General features: G+C 41.4%; 1 protein-coding gene across 1 annotated transcript in view; it reads right to left on the reverse strand.

Moving 5' to 3' along the window:
• Positions 1-26,115, reverse strand: part of LOC101464487 (serine/threonine-protein kinase BRSK2) — a 54,109-nt gene that overhangs the window by 13,390 nt on the left and 14,604 nt on the right. Inside the window, exons 5-15 of the mRNA XM_076887583.1 lie at positions 24,961-25,029; positions 21,978-22,124; positions 21,131-21,162; positions 20,311-20,475; positions 19,978-20,075; positions 16,884-17,034; positions 12,725-12,784; positions 6,690-6,750; positions 3,047-3,704; positions 2,487-2,535; positions 1,398-1,521 (exon numbers count right to left, since the gene is read on the reverse strand). Of these exons, the coding sequence (XP_076743698.1) occupies positions 1,398-1,521; positions 2,487-2,535; positions 3,047-3,704; positions 6,690-6,750; positions 12,725-12,784; positions 16,884-17,034; positions 19,978-20,075; positions 20,311-20,475; positions 21,131-21,162; positions 21,978-22,124; positions 24,961-25,029 (1,614 nt within the window). The remainder of the gene's footprint in view (positions 1-1,397; positions 1,522-2,486; positions 2,536-3,046; positions 3,705-6,689; positions 6,751-12,724; positions 12,785-16,883; positions 17,035-19,977; positions 20,076-20,310; positions 20,476-21,130; positions 21,163-21,977; positions 22,125-24,960; positions 25,030-26,115) is intronic.

Raw genomic sequence — 26,115 nt, forward strand, 5'->3', positions numbered from 1 at the left:
ATTATTGCAATTTCTAAAAATATTTTGCGATATTCAGATTCTGTATATAAAGGTAAACTTTATCAATATTCATTTTATCTAATAACAAAGTCTCGCACTCAGTCTTTCTCTCATTTCAGTCAGTTTTATTGTTGACAAACTGAACGGTTTGTATTACAGTCTAGTCCAACTTAACTGAATGCAACCATCTGGTACAATTATAGCTATTCTGAACTATGCAATTTATGAAAACTATGCAGCCCATTCAGCAACTGAAGAATTTGAAAGTAAATTAAAACAAAATATAATTTTGCATTAAATAAAAAAGTTTTAAACTTAATTAAAATAAAACATGTCTTAAATGAAAATAAGTAAACTGTCATGTTTATTGCTGCCATAAAAAAGTTAAACACATTTGGACAGTGAAGGAATGTCAGGATTCTTGCTCAGAAAAAGGATCAACATGCTCTGAAGTCAGAGCACAAAAACCTTTTTTGTAACAAAATATCGATTTCTGCCGTCCCTGTATCGATACATTATTAGCAAACAAAATATCACGATACTACACAGTATCGATTTTTTCCCCCACCCCTAGTAAGCGGCCTGTTAATGTTGGTGGTGTCAGTTACACCATGGACCCAGAGGCAGCAGTGCACAGGCAGGAATGCGTTTCCGACACCACTTCATAAGAAGAATGGGACGGACGAAACTTCAGTATCTTCGATGTACTATTGCTGTGTGATTTTTATTACTATTACTGAAGGCTACTCGCCACCGAGCTAACATTGTTAGCTTGTTCATAGACTGCAGACTGTTAGGCCATTTTTAAATACTCATGTACACGAGTCCGTACTCGCGTTTTCACTAGTCCGGACTTTGTAAGTTCACACGGGAGTCCGGACTTCCCGAGAACGCAGGATGTGTACATGACATCACAGCTGCATCCACTGTTAATTTAACTGTGATTAATATTTGCAATGGAAATTACACATGACATAAAAACATGATGAACAACATGATGTAGGTGATTTCTTTAAGAAAAATGAAAAAAAAAAGTTCCAACACTGACTGTAAGACTGTAAAATTATGTACACAAAAATGCTAACAAAGATTTTGTCTTTATTTTTTCTCTGATATCTGAGAATAAGACTTCAGAGACATCAACAAAGTTCAGATGTGGGAGGAAAAAAGGCAGATTGAGGTCAAACTGATGTGAACATGCTCTGTCGGGTCTTCCAGTCTGCTGTGTTGTAGCAATGACTTCTTGTATTAAGGAAGAAAGCTACAACAATAGAACAGTTATTTATCAGATCAGCCTCCATTGTAGCATAGATCATTCAAATCGGGCATAATGTAATCAATAATGAAATGTTACAGGATTAGAAGAACCGAAGAGAGGAGTAAGGAGGGAGACTTACAGAAAGGAAGGCGTGCACAATGTCGGCCTTTATGGAGCTAAGAGGTTTGTCTTTGATGACTATGAAGATCTGCTCCTCCTTCTCCAGATTGATGAAGTTTCCAAACCATGACTTCTTAGCCAGTCTGCAGAAAAGATTCAAAGTTTGGTTCCAGCGTTACAAAGCACACTCAGTATACCCAGGTTATATTTTATTAACAACTAACAACTAGCTAAGAAAAGAGGTGGGATTGTAACAATTACAAAGAAACCCAAACAAATGAGACCGATACCTGACTAATAATTGTAACAGACAGCTCCATCAGCTCCATCACCACTGCTAACTAACGTAGAGTTGTGCAGATGATTACTTTACCTAATTTTAAATTGTTATTATGCTTTTGAAAGATTTGTACTGAAGCATTTTCCCAAAACACAGACCTGATGGGACACACGCGTTTCTCTGTGACTGAGGAGATACTTTCACAGCAAACATGCTTTTCTAGGAAGTGGACAGCTGCACACTCACACAGCTTGGCTGGTTATTAATCATGGTATAACTGCACAGAATGAGCACATTACTGAGTTCCCTGATAAAATCCCTAATAAAAAAGGGCAATGTCTTACATGCTTATCAATGACTCAGCTAATTAATTAAAAAATAGTTTTCTCCAGCGAAGAAGGCCGAGTGTTTGACTGGGGTAAGATTTGGTTTTGGAGTTTAAAATAACTTGTAGCTGGTGTCGTCTGACTTATGATAACCGTCATTAGCCTGCCTGCTAACAGGGACAAACTGCTAACTGCTAAATAATAAACTACCTAACAACAGGGAGCCTGTTCCTGTGTTTTCTCTGTATTGTTGCAGGATCGTTACCTTACACTATAATACTGTGATTTGGTGTTATATGAATAACATCGAATTGACCTGAAATGAAAAAACGCAGTTCGCTTGCTAACTTAAAATGCTATCACATGGATAAGTCTACCATTCAGATTCCCAATATGCTAAAATAATGTAGCTGCTGCAGGTTCACATTTGAAACACTTGTGCTGCTATTAAATAAACATAATGGACAGGTGAGGTATTCATGTTTGCTGCTGTGGTACTCACTCTGGCGAGGAGTCTGGGGTGAGACTGGACATATCCTCCTGGGTGGGAACTGTGGACACAAACAGAGGCTAAATGTTAGATTCGGCTCTATAACTTATGGAAACGGCACTTGGGGAGATACTTCTGTGTCTTGTTTTTAGCACTACTAAGCAGATATCATCAGTGTAAACGAGTACTGGGCCTCATCATGACTTAATTCGGTTTGTCTGGAGGGGGTTGGTTCAGCAGCATCAAAGCAGCTGTAAGAAAACTACCCAAACTAATGAAAAAATTAGGGAATTTTGTAAATTTTCCACTTTCTGTAATGAGGCCGTTATCTTCTTTATGACATGGCCTCAGGATGCAGATTCTCACAGTTAGGCTGGCGTCAGGTTAACTGCAGGTAAACGCAGTCATTAAGAGATTATTTGTCCTTGTTATTCCCCTGAGCGATAAGGATGGATTGCATAAACACACTCTGCTGAGTAGATTATCACATGGATAAGAGTAAGAAATTCAATCTGATTAAGCCAAATCATGAGGTTTCATTTCCTGGGCCCTACCTGTCTCCTCCACCATACCTTGCATTTTCCTGCGGTGGAAGCGTGGTGAGCCGAGGAAGCTGTTCTTGATGGAGTTGAGGCGCGTCCTCCAGGGCATGCCACCAATGGAAGGGCTGGGCGGTGGTGTCGGGCTGGGCGTGCCAGCCGGGCTGTCCTTGGGCGTGTGCACTGGGGTGCCTTTGGGGGTTGGGAGAGGGCTCCCTCTGGGGGAGGGGTGGGGAGTCACCTGCGTGATGGGGACAGATTTGGCGTTGTGGTCAGGGTGGAGGTGGTGGCGGCGGAGTGGGGACATCGGAGGCACCGGGGAGAGAGGGATAGAAAGCTTGGGGGGAACGGTAAGGGGAGGGTGGCGCCTCACCCGGGGGCTGTTGGGGATGCAAGGGGCCAGAGGCTGGCTCGGGGTGGAGGGCTCAGATTTAGGGGTGGTGGCAGTCTGGTCCGTGTTAGGGAGTGGGTTGGACCTGGTGGTTTGCAGGGGCTTCTCAGATACTTTGGGCTTAGCAGGGAGGGTCTGTGTGCGGGGGTGCATGATGGGCGAGCCCATCTTTGGCTGGTAGGAGTTATGTGTACGGGGCCCCACCCCATTAAGGCGGACCTCGGGGGAGTGGGTGGGGCTGCAGTTGGGGGACTGGCATAGGTCTGGAGATTGGGGTGGGATAAAAAACCGCCGGATGGGCTGCGATTGTCATGCACCGTCACAGATGACAGCAGGGTCAGCCAATAAAAAAAGCCAGAGGAACACCACGGCCCAATGAAGGTTCATTCCCATTCAACAAAAATAAAAATAAGCAAACACCAGGAAATAAAAAAGGAGTGTGGCAGATGGTTGAGAAGTGGAGCAGGCAGGAAGTGGTGAGAGTGCAAGAAAGAAAGAAAGACAGAACATGCGATTAGCAGAGTGATTAAGCCAATCACGAGGCAGCAGTGGAGCATTCATGATGCATTAACAGAAGGGATGCACCGAGATCAACGTGGTCACTTTGTCCACATTCTCATACTGTGTCGCTTCTGCAGTGTTACAACATACACAATATCACAGTCTAGCTTTGTTCTCCAAGGTTCACCTGGACTCATTACTTTAGTGCATTATAACCATGTAAATCACTGTTTACACGGAGAATAAAGCATCGTACGCTTTATCTATCCTACATATGAGCTAGCAGCGTGTCCACCTCTTTAAAAGCTAAACCCCTCTGTGGTCACTGTGGTCTGTGGTCACACTGAACACGCCGGAATGTTGCAGCAAATCTCCAGAATGTGGAGAAAGCAACAACTTTTAACTGAAAAGATGAAGGTTTGGAGTTTATTTAAATGTTTTGGCCTCTTAATATCAGGGCCAACCATCAGCTGAACTTCCTGAAACTAAGGCTTTCACCTGACAGAATTCCACTACTGTGAGATACATCGGTGCATCCCTAATTACCAGCAAGTGACCCAGCATGAAAGCTAACCGATTTAGCTTCACCCTCCACCTGGGAAAGCAGCCAGAGTGCATGCCCAGTGCTGACGCACAATACTGTGGGATGAATGAGCAGATCACTGATAAGACAGGTCAGAGCAGTGAGAATCCACAGCTGAACAAACTGCAGCAGCACAGCAGACCTCAGCAAATCAAAAACAGCGAGGCTGCAGAGCCTGTGGTGAGCTGTCAGCCCGTTCTTGGAATAGCATGTGTATAAAGTAATACAGTCATGTCTGTGTAAGAGTTTAACACTGAGAGTTCTGCAGTTCTGATTCAGTATTTTCTTATTACCGAAAAAAGAAATGCATCAGAAGACTCAACAGCTACTCATTGATTCTTATCAGTAATTAAAACAGTAACCTTTTTAGGAAGTTTCAAAAGCATCCTCTCTTCAGCATGTATGAAACAGACTGAGCAAATAAACTCAGGTGGGTCTGTTGAACGAATCAGCATCACTTATAGGAAGAGGAGCTGAAGATTACAATCTATCTCCTCTTTAGTTCGCTGTGTCACACATCACAATGTGCGGCTCACAAGGACAAAACATAAAACTTCAGCACGTCCTCACAGGATAGAAAATGTTACGATACCCAGCCTGTGCTCTTTCTGAGCGTTAGTTAGTAAAAATGAATGACTTTAAGGAAACAGCAAAGCAGCACCTGGAGGCTGTGAACTGATTCACACACTTCTCCTCCCTGCTTTGACTCTGCAGCAGGGTTTTCTCAGAGACTGACAGACGTGTTCTTCCACTAATTTGCCACGTCATTAGAATCTCTTCTTCATGGATATTAATCGCCAGATCTCAGTTTGGTCTGCGCTCATAGATGGATCTGGTCCCGCTTCATCTAAAGCTCTGTGTGACGTACAGCGCAGCACACACTGGGTTCAAATGATCCTAAATCAGATCGGCCTGCTGTGAATAACAACGAGAATAAAAAGAATAAGAACAAGAAGGCCTTTATTTATTTCACAGCTGCAGAGCAGTTAGATGACGATATAGATAAAAAAGGGGCATCTTTTATTTTCCACAGATGACCAACTGACTATGATTTGTTTTTCAGTAATTTGGTGGAAACTGTTTTAGTTAGTAATGGAGCGACATCATCATCAACCCAACAAATAGCATCTGTTAAATGTCTTATTACGTTTCCCCTGACGATTTCACCATTCACTTTTTAAACATAAGTTATTACAGTGAATTATACACGTGTTAGTTTGTTTCCAAATATTTGGTTTTAGCCAATATTTAGAGTTTATTCAGAAGAAGTGGTTCATTGGAAAGAAAGGACAAAATGCAAAAAGTATTTGATTGTTTGGTGACCAGCCGGAACCCAAACACACAAAAAAATTTAAATTCAATCAACAGGCAAACACTAATTTATCCTCGTAGCGATGAGGTCGCTGGCGTATTCTAGTGGCTCATTAGGAAAACTGAGCGTTTATGACATATGACTGAAAAAACATTTCATTTACTACAATGGAAGACTCGATAGATACTTTTTAAAACATTTTTCCCTGAAAACTCAAATTATTAAGCTATTAAACTTCGATCAGTTACATAAATTAATTGACTATTTACCGCAGCTGTACTGTTATTTCACCAGAGGACTCGTTTTTTATGGTTAGTGATTTGTTTTGTCGTTACAGTGAGCACTTTGTGGGGATTTTTATGACAGATACTCTAATATCATATGTGCAGAACTTGAAATTTACTCGAGTTCCTCCAGCTAATGTTAGCTGAAGCCCACACTGACCAGCTGTTAGAAAATTACTGACATGTTTTTTCCTTCTGCTTTGACTTTTTCAATAAAACTAAACGAAGTCTTATGAATCTTCAGCAGGCTACAATGAGAGAACTACAAATGGCTCTCAGATGGACTTTGTTAGTTGTATATAGTCAGCTTTGGCCTTTTCATGCTTTAGTTAGTTTAACATTTCCAGATTGGCTTCACTGCAGAGTTCTTCTTTCTTCACCTGCCCGGACATGATGTACAACTCACTCGTTTCCCTCATTTAGGCTGTGCTGTACGTCAAACAGGCTTATGATGAAGTCCACAATGTGAGCTGCTGATGGGAGGCAATGGGAGGGAAATGTGAACAAGTATGTGTGTATGAGCGGAACAATATGCCAGCAGAGCCAGTCAGCCAGCAAGGTGCTTGTGGGGAACCAATCACTTCATGGAAGGGACGTATACTTACCCTGGGACTGCTGAGAGGACTGGTGGACAGACCAGAGGACGCTCCACTGATTGACCGTGACCTACACACACACACACAAGGTAAAATCAATATTCACAAAGTGGACAGTATGCATGATGCACAATACCACAATGTACAAAGCAGCACACACACACACACACTTGTTTTCATATCTTGGTGAGGACATCTCATTGACATAATGCTTTCCCTTGCTGCTTACCCTGAGCCTAAACCTAACCATAACCTAACTGTAACCCTGACACTAAAGCCACATTTTGAGCCTCAAAAATGTCTTCAAACTCGTGGGGACGGCACTTTGTCCCCATAAGTGACTGTTGGTCCCCACAAGTGCCAATTTTCTGTCCTCACAGCGATGCCTAAACATGTACACACACTTCATCCAAAGGAGCTGAACCTTTCTGTGTAGCTCTTCCTTTTTTCCCTTCTACAAATACATTTTATTGTCTCCGTCCTGCTGAAACCTTTCCTCTTATCAACATCTGTAAGCTCTCCAAACCAAACTTCTTGAGCTGCCCTTGTGGGGCACTGAACTAAAAATGCATTTGTCAGCGAGGCTGTTTCCCCCCCAGGTCACAGTCACAATAAGCACCATTAAGCTAGCATGCTTTTTTTACAGCTGGCATGAGTTCTGGACCTCAGCAAGTTTCTTTTTTCTTTTTGAAAATGTTTAAATCATTCATTGTTTCATCCAGACAACATTCATCTTCCACATTTCTATATACTCAGCTTCCCCTGAGCTGGTCTGTTCCAAAGTGCAGCCTTTTCTCCTGATCATTGGAGTTAAGGTGCTATCTTTAATATAATATATTCCTATAATATAGCCCTGATGGAAATGTGGGCTATGGTGGAAATCCATCCATCTTCTTCCGCTTATCCAAAATATCCTGACCAAGTAATTTTTTTGTGGTTTTTTGGACTTTTCTGCTCCATTCTCATGATTTCTATCCACAGACTTCACTGACTGCTCTCCTCCCGTCTTTGGGTTGCTCTTTTTCTATTTGATTTAGTGCAATGACCATTACAGATATGGTAGTAAGAGGCTGCTAACCTGGCCGTAAATGGTTAGTTACAGGGGAAGTGGTTAGTGGAGATTTTCACTTCCATTGATTCTGAAGGATCTTAGCTTTTGTGTGGCTAATACAACTAGAGGGGAAAGTTATGGTGTGACAGGACAACTTAAGGCTTCAGTAATTCATGCCCTTAACCAAAGTTCAGATAGTTCAGAGCAGCTCAGTCAGTGTTACAACACACACACACACACACACACACACACACACACACACACACACACACACACACACCGAACCAGAGAGCTACTGCAAAATTCATTACCATGGTTTCTCTTTTCTGCTTTTTATGAGTGTTTCCATTTTTCATTTACGTGTCATTAACTTTTCACCCCCCCTTCTCGCTTTTGCCCGTACGCCACTTTCACCATTCAGACCTGCTGACGTCTTTGAAGACTTTGGGATTTAATTGCCCATAGACGATTTGGCTTTGTTGCCAGTGAAAAATGAAAACACTACATCATAATTAAAAATGCTTGAAGACACAGACAGACTGATAGAAACACAGGCACACACACAAAAATAAGAAAATAAATAAATAAAATTCTCATAAAGGAGAAATGACATTGCCAACTGCAAATTAGATTTTGAAGATGCGCTGTCATCACACGAGGCAGTATTTGGAGCTCACAGCTATGACGCTGCCCCGTCATAATGAAGAAACCATGGTTTCTTCATTATTATTACTATTTTCATTATAACCATAATATTATAACCACGGTGGCACGGTGGTTAGCACTGTTGCCGCACAGCAAGAAGGTCCTGAGTTCAATTCCAACATCAGGCCGGAGTCTTTCTGTGTGGAGTTTGCATGTTCTCCCCGTGTTCGCGTGGGTTCTCTCCGGGTACTCCGGCTTCCTCCCACCGTCCAAAGACATGCAGCTTGTGGGGATAGGTTAATTGGAAAATCCAAATTGTCACTAGGTGTGAATGTGCGAGTGAATGTGAGTGCGAATGGTTGTCTGTCCCTGTGTGTTGGCCCTGCGACAGACTGGCGACCTGTCCAGGGTGTACCCCGCCTCTCGCCCTATGACAGCTGGGATAGGCTCCAGCGCCCCCCGCGACCCTGAAAAAGGATAAGCGGAAGCGAATGGATGGATAATATTATAATAATAATATTATTTAAATAATATAATAATAATATTTACATAATATTTAAAATGCCGATGTTGAAATGTTCTCTCTTTGGCTGCTTTAGCGTCTCTACAGCGATGCAGCTGAAGAAACTTCTAAAACAAATATTAGCAAGTTGTTAGAAATCAATTAGCTTCTTCTGCTTGTGTAAAGCTTTTATAAACAGTATTTTTACATCTGAACTCAACATTCTACTTTAATTGAATTCAGCTGTGAGTGAAATAAAACATCTGCCTAACTGCTGCTGTGCTACTTGATTCATCATCCAGATTTTTTTGTCTTTTTGAAATAGAAAACTACATTAATCTTGTTTTTTTAATGACATGATGAATTAGTCTGACTTAAACATGCTGATGATTTACGTATTTAAGAAGTACAGACGAACATCAAACACCTGATGGTGAGCCTGTGTTAATAAAACCACTTCTAATCTTTCAATTGAAGCAGCTATCATTAATTTAAATATATAGACGCACCTCGTTAAATGTGATCACTGCTTATGTTTCCTACCAGTGAACTGCAACTAAAAACTGATATTATTTCCAAATGAATTAAACAAAGGTCTCTCTCAGAGTCTCATTTTAAAATGCCTAACTTAACAGCATTACAGAGTATATTTAAAGCCTGCTAGCCCAACTATGGGTCGTTTCACACTTTCTGACAGGCCTCATCTTTGCATCTAATCGGAGCCACTGAACTGTGCCTCTCGCCTGTTTGTGCCGTCAGTACCTTTTAGGCTATTTTTTAATGAAAACACCTGACAAACAATGACTTACTAAATGGTACAGATCATCGACGATGTTTGTTTTGGTGAGTGAAATTATATCAATTTGAACTAATTAGCAGATGTGTGTGTCTGTGCACTGCACCAGTGCTCTTTCTGAATGCAGTTTGCTACCTAAGCTTCTTAGAATTACTTGATCGTTTTATCCAAATATGGCGCTTCTGGTTATGCAAAGAAATATACCAGCAGCTAACATTTATAGTTTTAAAGAGTTTTAAAGAAATGATGAAATCACAGTTCATTCATGATGTTTGTTTTTCAACCCAAAAACTGGACCATCAAAGTTATTTAAAATAACCGAAGAGCAAAAACAAATAAATAATTGGAGTTAAGAAATCATTACGTGAGAAGTTGGAAGCATCAAACCTAACTTTTTGAAAATCTGCTAATTGTATCAACTACCTCATGATTTTAAAAGCTCTTTGTTTTCCATTATTGTCTGTAGCCCCGCTGTGATACAGTCCCACAGAGTATAATACTGCAGAATCATACATATTCTATCTGCTCTGCGTCGTCATGCTGAGGAAGCACGCGCTGATGTTACGTTAAATCATGGCGACAGGACTCTCCCGCCAGGGAGAGGAGCTCTTTTGTAACACGCAATTCATCAACGGTGGCGCCCATCCAGGACAAACCCAGGACGCTAACGCTAGCTCATCTCTGAAACGGGAAAATGGATTCCTGGTTTGTTGCTGGTGATGTTTGTTCGTGGGCACAACAAGCTTCATTTTATGGATATTCCCAGTTAGATGACGAGCAAGATAAAAAGCTGTTCAGTGGGACTGTGAACCTCATTTTCATCTCGTGTTTATGCTCCATCTGCATTCAAAGCAATTAATTTATGCTAATCTCCATTAAGGCCACAAATCCATAGACAAACTTGTGTTCAGCCGCACAGGGAGGATCCACAAATCATTATACACAACCCTCCCCATGCATCATTGGAAAAACACACTGGCAAAGTGCAAAAAAGTTTGTTTGTTTGCCAGTACTTCCTCCACACACACACACACACACACACGATATGGAGTGAAGATGTTAGGAGGGGAGGAGGCGTTGTTAGACACGGAGGCAGGAAGTTGACCTAAAAATTGTGTTTGCCTCTCAGCGGCTGAGGAAGCAACACCAAAGAGGAAGGGGGTGCAAAACTCATCGTGTGCCATTTTTCAGATTTCAGCGTGAACAGAATACTCTGCTCACACTGATATAGGCTTCTGATAACAGCGTGACCATTTTACATCATACTACTTGGATCCAAATACTGTTTAGATCCAATACTATCTGACACAATACACCTGAGTTTCCATTTGTATCCACTTTGTCTTATTATGCACTGATGAACACCAGGGCCTTTTGTAGTCTGTCCCTACAATTCTAACATTAGGGCTGTTCGATATAACGATATATATCGGATGACGATATAAAAACATCTATCGTTTCATTTTACGCTATCGTTTGTTTCGTGGTGTCGCAAAATAAACTGTTTACGGCAATATTTGTTCATGGTTTTGATGGTCACTGTAGTGGCTATATTCATTTCTTAAAGTTCTCTCTTTCTCTTATATTTAATATAACCACACTACGGACGGACAAGCGCCTGTTTTTATGCGTTGTCGTTAGCAACAACGACGGTAACAGCATCGCGTGTCCGCTTGTTTATGTTCCACATAAACCTTTCACAATAAAGCTCAAGATCCTGTTGAGACTTTTCAAAATAAACTGAATCACGTGAAAGAGCAGATTATTTACGGATGAAGTAAAAAAGAGCCGCCAGGTGCTAAAAAATAAACCTTAGACTCAAACATTAGAACAGGCTTTCCCCCGCAGCACGCCGTGTAATAAATACTCACAAAGAAAACGGCGGCCGTTACAACTTATGTCTAAAAATGTATCGTTTCATGCATCGGTTAAAACACTGGACTCCAGCTACATGACGCCCAGCTGGAAACACTTCACACAAGACGAGATTCACAGAATTGACAGAAAATGTTGCATTTTTGTGATTTATATCGTTATCGGACGATAGAATTCTTATATCGGGATATGAGGTTTTGGTCATATCGCACAGCCCTATCTAACATCATGTAAAAGTTGTTGTTGTCCAGGCACTCTTCACACAGACGGATTCATTTACAGTAAATAAGGGGCACCTACAGTGGCCCTAAAATGAAAAGAAGTCAGAACATATAAGAAGAAAGCTGAAAACTGACTACAGCATTTAGACAAAAACAGAAAAGGTAAACGTGATCCACCAAAATGATTTTAGACTTATTCACCAGGATTGTAATGGAAATATTTGTAACCTGTTTTTTGAAGTAGGGTTGCATTTACCCAAACATAAAATTGATTTTTATTTATTAAAATATGAGGAAAATATGCTGTCAAAGGCAGTAACACTGAGTCACTGCCTTACCTTTATTTGGACCAATGCATTTATAAGTGATGTCACTCTCCGGAGACCCAAACTCATTACATAAATATCATTCTTCAAAATCTTCAGTTTTCTGTTCCTTCAGTTCAAAGGTAGTAAAAAACGGAGCCAACGACGGTGCTGAGAGAAATGATGCTCGCCTGTCTCCAGAGATTTCAATCCACTAATAACAAAATAAGACTTTCTCCATCTTTGTCCAGAAAATAAAATATTATTGACATTAGCTGTTAAAAATGTTGATTGTGTTTCTTTTTGGGGATGTTTTTGTTTTTCTTAATGTCGTATTTATATTGAGCGTCTGAAGTGATTTGTTAGTAAAGAGAATATCTTGTTGTGGCGTTGCTTTGGTCACAATGTGGGTTTTTTAGATGATCAATTAATGTAAAAATGATGCAAAAGCAATGACAAATATTTGAGTGGCCACAGACAGATTTTCATAACAAAAGGTAAATAAACTTTTTCTATGAGGAACCACATGCTACATCTAAAAGTGAAAGACAAAGGTGTGACGAACTTTCGCAAGCAATAAGAAAAACCAAAGAGATGAGTGGGAAGAAAATAACACAGACAACAACACAGAAACTCAGAAATCCAATACCTTTCCTCCTTGCTGCAGTTAGCGTTTGTGATATCCAAGCTCTTACTGAAAACAGATTTGCTAAAAAGGGGGCAGAAAAGAAAAATCAAGAGATAGACAGAAAGGCAGTCAAGCAAGGGAAAACCTAATGTGCAACATGCGAGCCTGTTAAAAAATAAATCTTGAAACTAATTTATTACTGTGAAACTAAAACAAAACAAGACAAAAATTACCAAGAACCCAAGAACTAAAAAAACCTCAAATACATGCAGAGATCGAGAACTAAGGAGTCAAAAATTAAGAGGAGACACACATTCATGGATCATGCTGGAGTCAGTGGGACATTCAACACACTCCCTTACCGTAAACAATCAGTTTCTGTATTTTTGCACCTCTGAAACATTTTTACAAGCTGTAATGTTCAGCTTTATTGTCTGAATCATCCTCAGAAATAGGAGAACGCAGCCAGACGCGCGGGCTTTCTGGCTGTTAAAGCTGCTGAAGTGTAACAAATCAGACAGCACCTGCTGAGTGCAGCTCATCACGAGCAGAGCAGCGTACAACAATTTGTATGAAAACTCCAGCATAGCATATGTCAGCATTTAGATTATGGTTTTTGAACAAGAAAAATATATACTGCAAATGTACAATTTGCTTTATATGAAGAGAAACAGTTTTTCATGTTCTGACAACAAGAACACAGCAGACCAGGTGATCTCAAAGCTCACGCAGGCTGCACTATTGTGGTTGCCAACATTCGCCATCCCGGTGTCCTGTCATCTTCCTCACCTGCGACGGAGGCAACGGGCACGTCTGCATTATCGCAGTTTAATCCAGAATGCATGAGAGACGTGCTTGTGAAACAACACTGCAATCTTTTGCTGTTTCCCTCTGAAAGGTCCAGTGACGTCAACGCCGGCCCGGGTTCTGCCTTCTGTGTGGAACATGTCCCATTGAACTTGCTCTGAAAAGGACCTGGGTAGAGGCACAGCGGCCCAAGGCCCTAGAGAAGAGCCTTGTCACCTCTCTTTTTCTCCTCACATCTCTTCTGCAATGATATAACAGCCGCGCCGAAGAGTCCTTGAGGGGCGACAGGGGTGTCGAGGAGCTCCTCTTTTTTCTTAGTCAGCAGGTTGGTGAGCCCGAGCCAGAGTGTCGGCTCCTGGATAATCATGAGACCCATGGCTCTCCCAGCAGCCTGTACAGCTACCTTGTGGAGGTGGAGGACGTGGTGAGTTATGACGCAGTTTTCTTCCCACACTGTGGTATCTGATTTAGCTGTCATGTCCTTTTCTAGCTTGGCTTGGTAAGCCATTAGCATAGAGGCGGCGTTGTGGGCTCTTACCCACAGACCTGCTGCCTTTTAGCACTTTATTTGTAAGGCTAGACTGGAAGCGGTCTGTCTTGGAGAGGAGGGATGGGGTGATGAGGACATAGATGTCTTCAGGTGAAGATGGCTCAATATTAACAGTTCCACTTGTGGCATTTGACTCCATCCTCTCACAAACCAGAAGGGAGCTCCCCACGATGGGGTGTTTTTCGCTGTATGTCTTTTCTTTCCCCATCACTTATATCTCATCAAGTAGCTCTGGGGAAACGGGCAACACATGCTTTCCCGTCTTTTTTGCCTTTGGATATTTCTCACCATCAAAACGAGATTTTACAACCTCGCTTTGCACGCCGTGCCACGGGATGTTGAGCCTAGCAGCTGTGCGCTTGCACACGTCCTGCATGTCCAGGGGAGACGGCAGTGCAGATTTTTCTACCTCACCGGTAGCCGAGGGCTTTTCAACCAAGCTGATGCTAGCCAAGGAGTTGGACTCTTCCTCCTCATCGTCAGACTGCAGGAGCTCCGTGTCACCTGACTCATCTCTGTCCTCGTTAGCATCTCCAATCCAGGGTGACTCAAGCATGGGGGAAAAATTCACATATTCCATGTGTCTCCAGTGACGGGAAAGCAGTGACGATGGGGTGAGGGTCTGCATCTGCCCAGCTCGGGCTTGGTGTTGCGGCCAAATCATTGGGCATTTAAATTTCTCTTTGCGCCACAGCAGCCTCACACAGCAAAGGGTCGCCACCCGACAGGTTAGCCTGGTGAGCTAGCCTGTGGCGGAGTAGTTTGTGTGTGAAAGCCGCGCGTTGGATACAGTTGTGTATGGATGTCATGGTAGCTTGTGCATGCGATAAGCAAAGGCATGCCGCACACACGGGGTGTGTATCCCAGGCAGAAATCTACTTGCTGCAAGGACAAAGTTTTGCAACTTTGTTGTCAGTCATAGCCATGGTTAGCTAGAGAGTTGTGAATGTTAGCGAGCTCTACAACTCACTAAAGTCCAGAGAATATTGCTATTCTTCAGCTAGCATGGGGTGAAAAGTACTTTTCTACAGGTATTGCTACCTAATGTGAGAAACCGTTAGCGCTGAAGGGTATTGCTACCTGATGATAAAGCTAGTGGTACCTTTATTAGCAAAGTGTTGCTACTTTGCTTTGGGAAAAGATTGCTACCTCCCGGGGTGAAAGTATTGCTACTTGACACCAACATTAGCCACAGGACAGTATTGCTACTCCTTGTATGCTAGCACCCAATAGCACAGGTGTCTTTCCACTCTTCTGTTAAAAACGAGAAGAAGCAGTGAGCAGATACCAATCCAGCGCCCGGGAGCAGTGTGCAGAGACGGTAACTTGCTCAAGGGTACCTCAAGGTAGCCGTTTGGTGGATTTGAACCCCCGACCTTCCGGTCATGGGGCAAACACTCTACCTACTGAGCTATCCCACTGTCTGGGCATCACGTAGCTGGCATAAAGGCATTTGAGCTTCTGATAAGGTCACACAAGAGACATTCCCATAATGAGACAGGAAACGAATGCTATGAAAGAGAACCACAAAGATCTTCAGCTCCTTCTACTTAACCTCTTCTATGACACCATAAATTACTCAAAACACATCCAGAGCATATATTGAATTAAATGTGTTAGCTTGCTCTCTTTTAAATACACAGATAATATAAAAAACACATACAGCCACCACAGTGTCAACCATTGGCTACAGAAGTCCATCAGGCCAATAAATTGATGCTCCATCAATCGTTTCTACTGCATCTGAATATAAAGTAAGTAATTTAATGTGGTAGATTGATGAAAGCTTGTTTTCACACATAAACCCCCGACAACGACAATACAGTTTGGACATCGTCTGCCGTTTCCTGCAGCATGGGATTGATCCTCAGCTGCATTTTCACTCCTACTCTGGTTTTGGTGAGGGAGCTGCAGAGCCAGGACTGATGAAGACCGCTCACTCGCATTAGATCAGATAATAAGTTAATAAGATATTTTTTATATATATATGTTTTTAGAAGATTTAGAACATTTGTCTCATACTAATACCTCACTCCTCTAGTAAACAACATGCTGTTGCTTCAGCTCGTCATGTAGGGTTTCACATTATCATCTATTTTTTTCTGTTTGTCATACAGTATATGTGTGTACACCCATGTCCATACAAGGTTATTAGGAAGCAGGAAACACATGGATTACAATCTCCTCCATTATTTTGTCACAGCTCGACTACAAAAACATCCACAGATTTCGTGCACGCCCGCTTGCTAAATGGATTTCAGTTCACAGCTTCTCAAACCGGGATGCTTCTTGTCCTGCATGCTCCATGCACACTTTACCCACACCACGCACAAACCTGAGAGACCGGTCCATGCATTTCAACATCTGTGATGAATTTCCGCCAGAGCTAAGAGTGCACCGTTAGTCTCAGGCAGATCTAAACCCAGAGATTACATCAAGCCTTCTGTGATGTGTATTGTATGTCTGACACCACCAGAGAAAGAATAATGCATCATGTATTTAACCACAGTTCACTGAAGCATGGAAGGACTTACAGCTGTTTGAGAGACTTCCCAGTAAACCTGACAGAGCTCAGTGAAACGAAAGATTGAAGTAAAGTCGTACTGAGGGCAAACAGTACACGTGTGAAATTAATATTTTTAAAAGACCAGTCCAATTTTGATAAAGTGCTGTAAACTGTGATTAAATGCATTATTTATCATAACTGATAATCAATTCAAAACTCATCAATGACACTTTAAACAACAGCAAACAGCCTTGATTGACCTGGAGAAACATGTTCGTCCATGCACACGAGCACACGTGCCAATCTCGGTCTTTTACCTCTGTCCGTGTGTGGCCATGTCGATGGCTCGCCGCACCGGTACAGGAGACCCTCCCTCTGTGACGCTCAGCACCTCCATGGACTTTCTCTCCGGCCTCCGCTTGCCGTGACGGCTCAGCATGGGGGAGTCTACACGCTTCCTGGGAGGGTCTGCTGAGCGGGCCCAGGGTGAGCCGAGATGAGAAGGAAAAAGACAAAGGCAAAAACATTAAAAGTGATCATTAAAAAACAAAAAACAGTCAGAAGAATATAAAAATAACACGTTATTCTATATTTATCAAATGGTAGAATCTCATAAAGCTGATATAAAACAGTAAATTAAAGGTGAAATACTAACTGAAAGGTTCAGTTTATCAGAACACTTCAGCCCCCTAAGCTATTCATTATGCTCTTTTTATCCCTCTACATGTAACCTAGGACACCACTTTAAAGGAGCAGAGTAGAAAACAAAATGCGTTCCTGTATTTGGACAAGCATACCAAATTTTGTCATTTGACATACATTTAGTCAGGATTTTCCACTTACTTTTTTCTGTGGAAGGAAGACGCTCATGGATAAAGAAGATAGCAAACAAACACAAAATACCTTTTCTTGGTATCGCAGCTATTATCAGTTTCACATTAAAAAGCTAATCAGTATGTCAAAACATGACTGTATTAGCATATATTTAGCTTTAATTTGGTAAATTAGCTTTTTCCTAAATGGCTAACATTAGCTAAATTTTACTTCAACACATTAAAATACTGATGACACTCCCTGGCAGATCGTTACAAGGAGAAACCCTTTGAATACAAGCATGCTGATCCACACAGGTGTACACACAGGTGTTCACAGACACAATCTACACCTTTCTTGGCTGCTACCTCAAAGCACATTGTGCACTGTCAATCTTGCGTACTGCACAATAACATGTAATATTTAGTATTTACTGTTATCTACTGTTATCTAGTTTATTGTGATGGTGTTGTTTTTATTATGTTGCTCTTTGTTGTTTGTTTTCTCTTCTGGTTTTTTATCGTCATACAGGTGATCCAGGTGTTTTGATTGTTTTTCTTGTTCCCCCCCCCTTTCTCACCATCTCTCCTCGCCTCTATTTTTCTTTCTCTCCCTCTCTTTCTTTCATTCTTTCTCCCTGTCCTATCCCCCAGTCATGTCTGTCCCGTCTGTAACAACCAAAAATCAAATCAAATAAATACATAATTATAATAAAGGTCAATCAAATGGACCAATATGGCAAGGCCATGATGATCCACTTGGTAAAGTAAATCCGCTTGGCATCTTTCTTGGCCTTCAGACAACAATTCTGACGGCTAAAGATCCAAACGGGACAGGCAAAAAAAAAATGTGTGTGTATGTATGTCATTTCCAAAAACGTATTTTTAAACTAGTAGTAACAACAAAAATTGATGAAAAAAGGTTCTACATGTAGTACACAAAGACTGTGTAGCTTTGTTAGCTAGCTCACTCTGCACTCTTCCACAAAAAGATAGCTAACCACAGAGCTATACTCATAAAAAGAGTGTATTTAACTAACTATCCAAGCAAAAACCAAAGCAAAAGTCACTAACAGCATGAAAAGTGAAAATGGCAAACCTACATTTATAGAAAATCGGCTAACTAGAGAGACAGTCATAAACTAGCTTACTATAAGTGATGACGTGATTAATCCTGCTTCCGGGTCCAAACTACTCTGCGTTTAATAAGGCTGTTGTGTTTTAAAATGTTTGTATCTTGTTCTACTTAATCTCAACAAACCTCTAAAAACAGTCAGTGATCGCTCTCAGTTTTTATTACCATTGTTCATTTTAAAGCTCGGTTTTTAAACCCTTACATGTAACTACTACAGCCCAGCCCATGCAGCAGTATATTAATGACTAACCTCGTATTGTGGATGGATTATCTCAGTTGTTCTCCTGACTGAAGTTTGGTCCGTTTACAGCATCCTGCCATGCGATTACATTTGTCTCTAACCATCGGGAACCCTCACGTTAACTTTTATCAAGTGGAAAAAAGTTAGCGTTCATCCTCCAGCTTCACTGTGCTAATGTTATGCTAACATAGCTGTGTTGCTAGCCACCACGTAGCACATCATTATATAAAGGCTAGCCCAACTTCAGTAACGCTACAAACGTCACTGCTGTTTAGTTTTCTGTCTTCATTTATGTTGGAAGTGATAGCAGAGCTGTACGTTTGAATTTGTTTCCAAAATCTCTCAGTCAGAACATGCTATATCAGGTTTAGGTGGAAACTAGCAAGCTAACTTCCTGCTAACGTCTAACATCGTTAAATGTAATAAATTCTATTTTCATGGATGCCTGGATGTTAAAATTAATTGTTAAACCTGATAAAGCAGCAACGCTGATTATTTTATTAAAGATGAAAGAATTTAGACAGTTTTTAACTCTCAGTGATGCTGCAGTGTTCATTTGACTTTGGGACCTGAAGCAGAGTTTGGACCCAGACATGGCTAATGACATCAGACTTAAAGACCGGATAGCCATCAGTTTTGATGAACCTGAATGAATTAAATATAAACACCTTTTTTAAGTTGCTAGTTTCTATTAATATTAAAATAAAAATTAGTAGGAACTTACTCAAACAGAAATGCAGATAATACTTAATCTCTATAAGATGGAGTCTGAATGCTACTCCTTAATTAAACTAGTTTAAATTGGCATGGACACTGACAGACAACAGCTTATTGGTAGATTTGAGTTGCTTTCAAAGTTAATAGAGATAGTTCAAAACTGGAACCAAACAACACGTATATTTTTTGTAAAATAGGTTTGTGGCAATCCTGGATGAAATAATTAAAAAAAATCAAAACATATGGGATCAAAAAAAATGTTGGCATTTAAAACCTTCATTGCTTCATTTGCCTTACTCTAGTTTGATTTACTGTATAAACATCCTTAGCATGTTAACAAAACCTGCTGAGCCAAACCCTAAGGGGTTAAGGGGATGACCAAAGGTATTAAAATTCAGTCATGTGGGGCTAATGACCATGCGTTCCAAAGATATTAGCAAAACACCAAATAGTCGTTGAGGCATTCATGTATGGACCAATGACAGATATTGGTTAGACTGGCCTACCGATCTCGTTGCGTGGTGGCAGGTTCTGGTCCTCGTGGCTGGGATACCTCTCCTTCCGGTCCAGTAGCAAGAAGTAGATCATCTTTTCCTGGTTGTCCCTGTAGAGACAAAGAGAGATGACCGTGAGCTGAGCACCCAGCAGTTGAGACTGGAACAAAAAGACGGTTGATCATCGCAAGATATTAAATGAAATAATTCATCAAGCTGACAGTTTGTCAAGCAGTCTCTAATATATTTCTCTTCTCCGTCTCAGCGCCTCCCACCCTTTCAATCTGCTTCATGTGTGGTTTTGTAAATGACTTTTTGCTCCCTTGTCCCTTGATTGTCACTCACTCCTCAGACAGCAGATCTTTGGTCAGTTTGTCCTTGTCTCTGAAGCAGCCCAGGGAGTGCATGCTCTCCAGGACGTCGGGGTCGATCTCTTCGACCGAAGCGAGTGTTCTGATGGCCACCTTCCTGGGGATGGGCTGCTCGGGTTCTGGCTCGTTCTTTCCAGCTCTGCAACATAAACCGCACAATCAAACGCTCTGGTGAAGACACTAAAGCTTCCCAACAAAAGAGAAGCTCAGTCCTTAAATTCAATGATCAGAAAAAGCTTTTGAAAAGTTAAATTTGGTGGAAAGTTAGTAAGTAGTAAAGTAATCGAACCAAAGATGCACAGAGGTTTTTCAAGCAGGCCAAAAATCTGGCAAGACTTGCTTTTGATAAGAGGATACATTTATACACAGTAAGAGTTTTAGTGGTGGTGGTGGTGTTTTGGTGGTGACACAAAAATTCAATCTAAAATGTTTAGTAAGATGGCAAAAATCAGTGAAATAAGGTTTTACTGAACTGTGTGACCCTCTGTGTGATTTCAAATCAAAATAATTTGAGTTTTAAAATCATCCATTAGAAATCAGAGGTGCATTAGAGCATCCTGATGATCTGGCCTCTCAACGTTGGAGCAAACACAGCTCTCACTCTCAGGACTAATGGACACGATTCCTCTCTGAGAGGTCTCCATCAGAGAGTTAAAAAAAACACTCTTATTATTTTCATTCTGCATTATCTGCTGTGGCGTTTTTCTTTCATCACATCACTTTAAGCGGACATGCACGTACACACTGAACCAAGACAGAAGCAGACGAAAATAAACTCAAGTGTCTGTACTCACAGATACCACGTATGCTTCTGGATCTGCTCCAACTGTAAGGACAAATAAACATTAATGAATGATTTCCAAGTGAAACTGACAAAGACGAGCAGGCTCAATGGTCTCTGAAGATCCAGGGAATGGGCGTCTTTATCAAACAGCATTAAGTTGCAGGATCCAGTGTCCACTTCACCACAACGAGGCACACTGGTGAGCATGCTGGTTAACTGCACGCTGCAGCTTTTTCCAGCCTTTTTAAAGCTCAGGAGCAATGAACAGGAGCAGACCCTACAGCCACCGTCCGGCTAACTGCAGTGAAGTAAACCTAGGCTATGACTTAGCTGGAATAAAGGGAAACAGATGCAGGAAGGGAGGTTCGCAGTGTAAAAGTTTAAAAGCCTTTTCTTTCAAATCTTCTTTATAAAACTAGTTTTTAAAAATAGTTTCTCTGTGACTTGTTTATCATTTCTTTGGTGTTTGATTTCGTTTTACACTTTTATGCTGTTCTTACTCTTGAGTTACAGATTTATCAGCTGCGGTATGATGCCTAACACAGCTGCTTAACCTGCAGAAGAAAATGAAGTGAAAGCAGATTATCTAACAGTACTTTTGTTATATTTGCAATGATTGTCTTCTAAACAAATCTTTGGCTTTAGATGAAAGGAAAGAACAGTAGCTGCAAGGTCAGTCACAGTGCAAATGTGCTAAATTTAGCACAAGTGCAGCATGTAGTTCCTAAGGCAGCAGCCGGAGATCATAAAAATGCAAAGCGACCACAGTCACGCTGATGGAGGACCTCAGTCCTCTCCGGGTCTATAACGAATCGGGCCAGGGGGTGATGTGACGTGGGCAGACTGCAGCAGCTTACCGTCAGCCTCTTGATGGGGTCTACTTCAATCATGCCACGCAGAAGGTTCTGACAGTCTGGAGGGATAAAGTGAGGCATGTGGAAAACTCCCAGCTTCACCTTCTCCAGCAGGTTTCTCAGGTTGTCGTCATCAAAAGGAAGAGCACCCTGAGAAAAGGCACAATGGTAACGTCTAAACATTTACACATTTCAATCCCTTATTTTCTGTTATACATCCTGTTGTAGTGGTGGTTACTTTTTAATAACGTGGTCTTAATAAAGGTCAGCATAGCTGTAGATACTCCTTTGGAGTCTAAAGTCTTCCCAATTCTGTAAACGCTCCACTTCAGATTGTTCTGTACTCCCAGATCTTCATAATGTCAGTGAGAGTGGATATCTACAGTTGGTCACATGAAGCACAGAAGCCCCGCCCACTGGCTACTTAAGCTTTCTGTTGATGAGCAGAAGGCAATCAGAGGAAAGTGGTGACAGCCTTAAAGGGGGAGGAGCTAAAGTAGCTTTCAGTTAGTGGATGAGCAGTGATGTCGCCTCTAGGCCTGGTACAACCTAAATAATTACTCAATAATTATTAATAAACTATCATTATTAATATGTGGATTGCTCTGTGAATCATGCAAACTACCAAGAATGAAGATATGGAGCTAAAAACGAGCACAGCAGATCCTGGTTCTTTGTATTTATTTGTTTAAGCAGTTCTGTATTAAAATCACACCAGCAACACGAGATCACATGGCCCAGCGCTGACATCTGCCTGTTGTCATGTAGCCGGCCTGTCAGGTGTGCCCTGAGAGATAATCTGCCGTTTGACAAAGAAGGTGACCAGAGGCAGTTTTGCGAGAGGTATCAGTCATCAGAGTGAGTGATGATGAGGCACTCTGTACTGCAGCCAGCCGGCTCTGCCTCTGCTCTCCAGCTAGGGCGCACGCTCAATAACATGATGACTGATACCGTTTCCTCCTCATAAAAAAAACAAGCAGGATGAAGCTAGATGGTCACTGACACTGCATGGTAATCAAAACAACACCAGCGGAGAGATTTATCTTCACATGATGACTGTGTTATGTGATCCATCTTCATCAAGAGGATAAAACACTCGTGTGTTCACACGGCACCAAAACAAACAGTCATTTACTCACTACTATCACGTTACAGAGCTGCTGGTATGAAAAGCCTTCGTATGTGATGTGTCCGCACGAAGCAAAGCTGACATATTCAAATCATTTTGTAGGGGAAAGAAAAAAACAATATTAGGATAAACTGGATTTTCCCCACATAAATATTTTATTTTCCCACAACCTGGAATTTACAAAATCCAGAGTTTTTCAGAGGCCCAGTTTTACCCATGGCCAAACTACATACAAGCTGCCATATTTACCATAATAAAGCCTCGTACACGTGGTCCGGGTCTAAATGTCTATTAGCTTGACAAGAATAAGTTGATTATTTTATGGACGGACAGAATCTCTAACCGCATTTTAAAATTGAGCATCCTTTGATCAAACCAAACAGAGTGAGCTCTCTAACCTGCATTTTCTCATGTTTCAACTAGTACTGTCAGCGTTAACCTCGTTAAAATGACGTTAATGCCATAACCGCATTAACGCGACAAATCTACGTTAGGCGGTTAGCGCGGATCGCTCGTTAACACTGTGCAGCCCCACGCACGGGGCGATCCGTGCTAACTCGTTAACGGAGGTTTGTTGCGTTAATGCGGTTATGGCGTTAACGTCATTTTAACGAGGTTAACGCTGACAGCACTAGTTTCAACAAAACAGTGATTAAAGAACTAAAGTCTCATTTAGATTCAGGGCATCAAGGCTGTACGTGCACATACATATGATATGCTGGTATAATAATATTTAGTAATAACGAATCATTTAAGCTAGCCATTCAAGCAAGAGGGAACAATGAGACAAACCAAGGTCAGAGGTGGACTCTCACTCACAAATGTGCTATTAGCATCTCCTGCAGAGATAAACAGTCACTGCAAACACAAGAAATTCCACAGAGTTCTCCTGAAAAGGCAAAGCTACGGTCGTTACGGCACAGGAACATAATGTGCATGTAGATGTATGCAACCAGCAGCCACATTTGCACACACCAGCCTATGACTGGCCTTAAATGATCGATCACCGTGTTTTGTCACTTATGAAACACAGATTTCTGTTGTGGAAACATTCTTCTGCAGTCGGTCATTTGTCGATTCACAATTTAGAACAAAGAGGCCCGTTACAAAGGAAAGGAGAACATCCTGTCTGTACCCATTTTATTTATAATGTGGTTTTAATATTTTATCAGTACACATTGTGTTTCCAGCAGCCCATCTTTAATTTAATCCTGGCTGGTGGAAACCACAGACTCCAGGTGTACCAAAGGATGCAGAGTGCTCCCATCAGGTGATTTACTTTGTCCAGAAGTAATTCACGATCTTTTTTACTTTATCCCGGCTGCATACAGTATAAATACTTTGCCAAGGAAAAAGCTGAATTAACTCCGCCCCTTTGGTTTTTTTCCCTTGTCATGTTGTATCAGATCAGGAGTTGCCAGATTTAGAAAATGTAACTATTTTAATGTTATGATTCTGTTGTGCTTCCTCGTGGATACGATGCCCCTCTTTTTACAGTTGTTCGCATCCCTCTTCATGAGTTTTTGATTTTGTTTAGCACCTTTTTGTATTTTTGTTCAGTTTGTCATTACATATTATATTTAAACTATTTGGTTTCTTTGTGGGCATTTCGCATCTCTTAGTAATACTTTATGGTCATTTATCACACAATTGTAGCTGTTTTTAATCTCAGTGTTTTGTCTTTTTGCTTCTTTTTTCTGCAATGTTTGCAGCTCTTCAATATTTTGGTTGTGTCTGGAAATGTTATGAATTTCACTGCTGTTGCATGAAGATGCCAAACGCGTGTCAAAATGACTGTAAAAGCACAATGTCCAGGCCATTTTCTGCCATTGCAGTGCAGTAGGAGAAGTCACTTACCACTAAAAGTGCAAACAGGATGACTCCACAGCTCCACGCATCGGCTTTCCTCCCATCATACTTCTCCCCCTGGTGCACACATGCAGACACACACAGAGATTTTTATTTTTATTTTTATTCCTATTTATTCTATTTATCCCCTTCGTATATTTTATTTATATTGTCTCTGTATTTATATATATGTGTGTGTGTATAACTCTGTAACTTCTGTCGGTGCTGTGCTTTTTTGGAAATCGAATTTCCCAGAGGAACCCACCCGAGGGATTAATAAAGTTCTATCTTATCTTATCTTATCTTATCTTATCTTATCTTATCTTAGAGATGAGCTTCATCCTAAAATGTTTCCCAAACATCACCCTGGCTGCTCTGGGCCTTAACACATTAACTGACCAAAAATCGCAGCCCTCATTTCTCAAAAATGTATAAAATTAGCATCTAAAATCATTTGTAGTCCCAGATTTATAGAAATACAGTGGCTTGCAAAAGTATTCGGCCCCCTTGAACTTTTCCACATTTTGTCACATTACAGCCACAAACATGAATCAATGTTATTTGAATTCCAGGTGAAAGACCAACACAAAGTGGTGCACACGTGAGAAGTGGAACGAAAATCATACATGATTCCAAACAATTTTTACAAATAAATAACTGCAAAGTGGGGTGTGGGTATTTATTCAGCCCCTTTGGTCTGAGTGCAGTCAGTTGCACACAGACGTTGCCTGATGAGTGCTAATGACTAAATAGAGTGCACCTGTGTGTAACCTAATGTCAGTACAGATACAGCTGCTCTGTGACGGCCTCAGAGGTTGTCTAAGAGAATATTGGGAGCAACAACACCATGAAGTCCAAAGAACACACCAGACAGGTCAGGGATGAAGTTACTGAGAAATTTAAAGCAGGCTTAGGCTACAAAAAGATTTCCCAAGCCTTGAACATCCACGGAGCACTGTTCAAGCCATCATTCAGAAATGGAAGGAGTATGGCACAACTGTAAACCTACCAAGACAAGGCCGTCCACCTAAACTCACCGGCCGAACAAGGAGAGCGCTGATCAGAAATGCAGCCAAGAGGCCCATGGTGACTCTGGACGAGCTGCAGAGATCTACAGCTCAGGTGGGGGAATCTGTCCATAGGACAACTATTAGTCGTGCACTG

The sequence above is a fragment of the Maylandia zebra genome, linkage group LG1 (genome assembly GCF_041146795.1).
Source record: "Maylandia zebra isolate NMK-2024a linkage group LG1, Mzebra_GT3a, whole genome shotgun sequence".
Taxonomy (NCBI): Eukaryota; Metazoa; Chordata; class Actinopteri; order Cichliformes; family Cichlidae; genus Maylandia; species Maylandia zebra.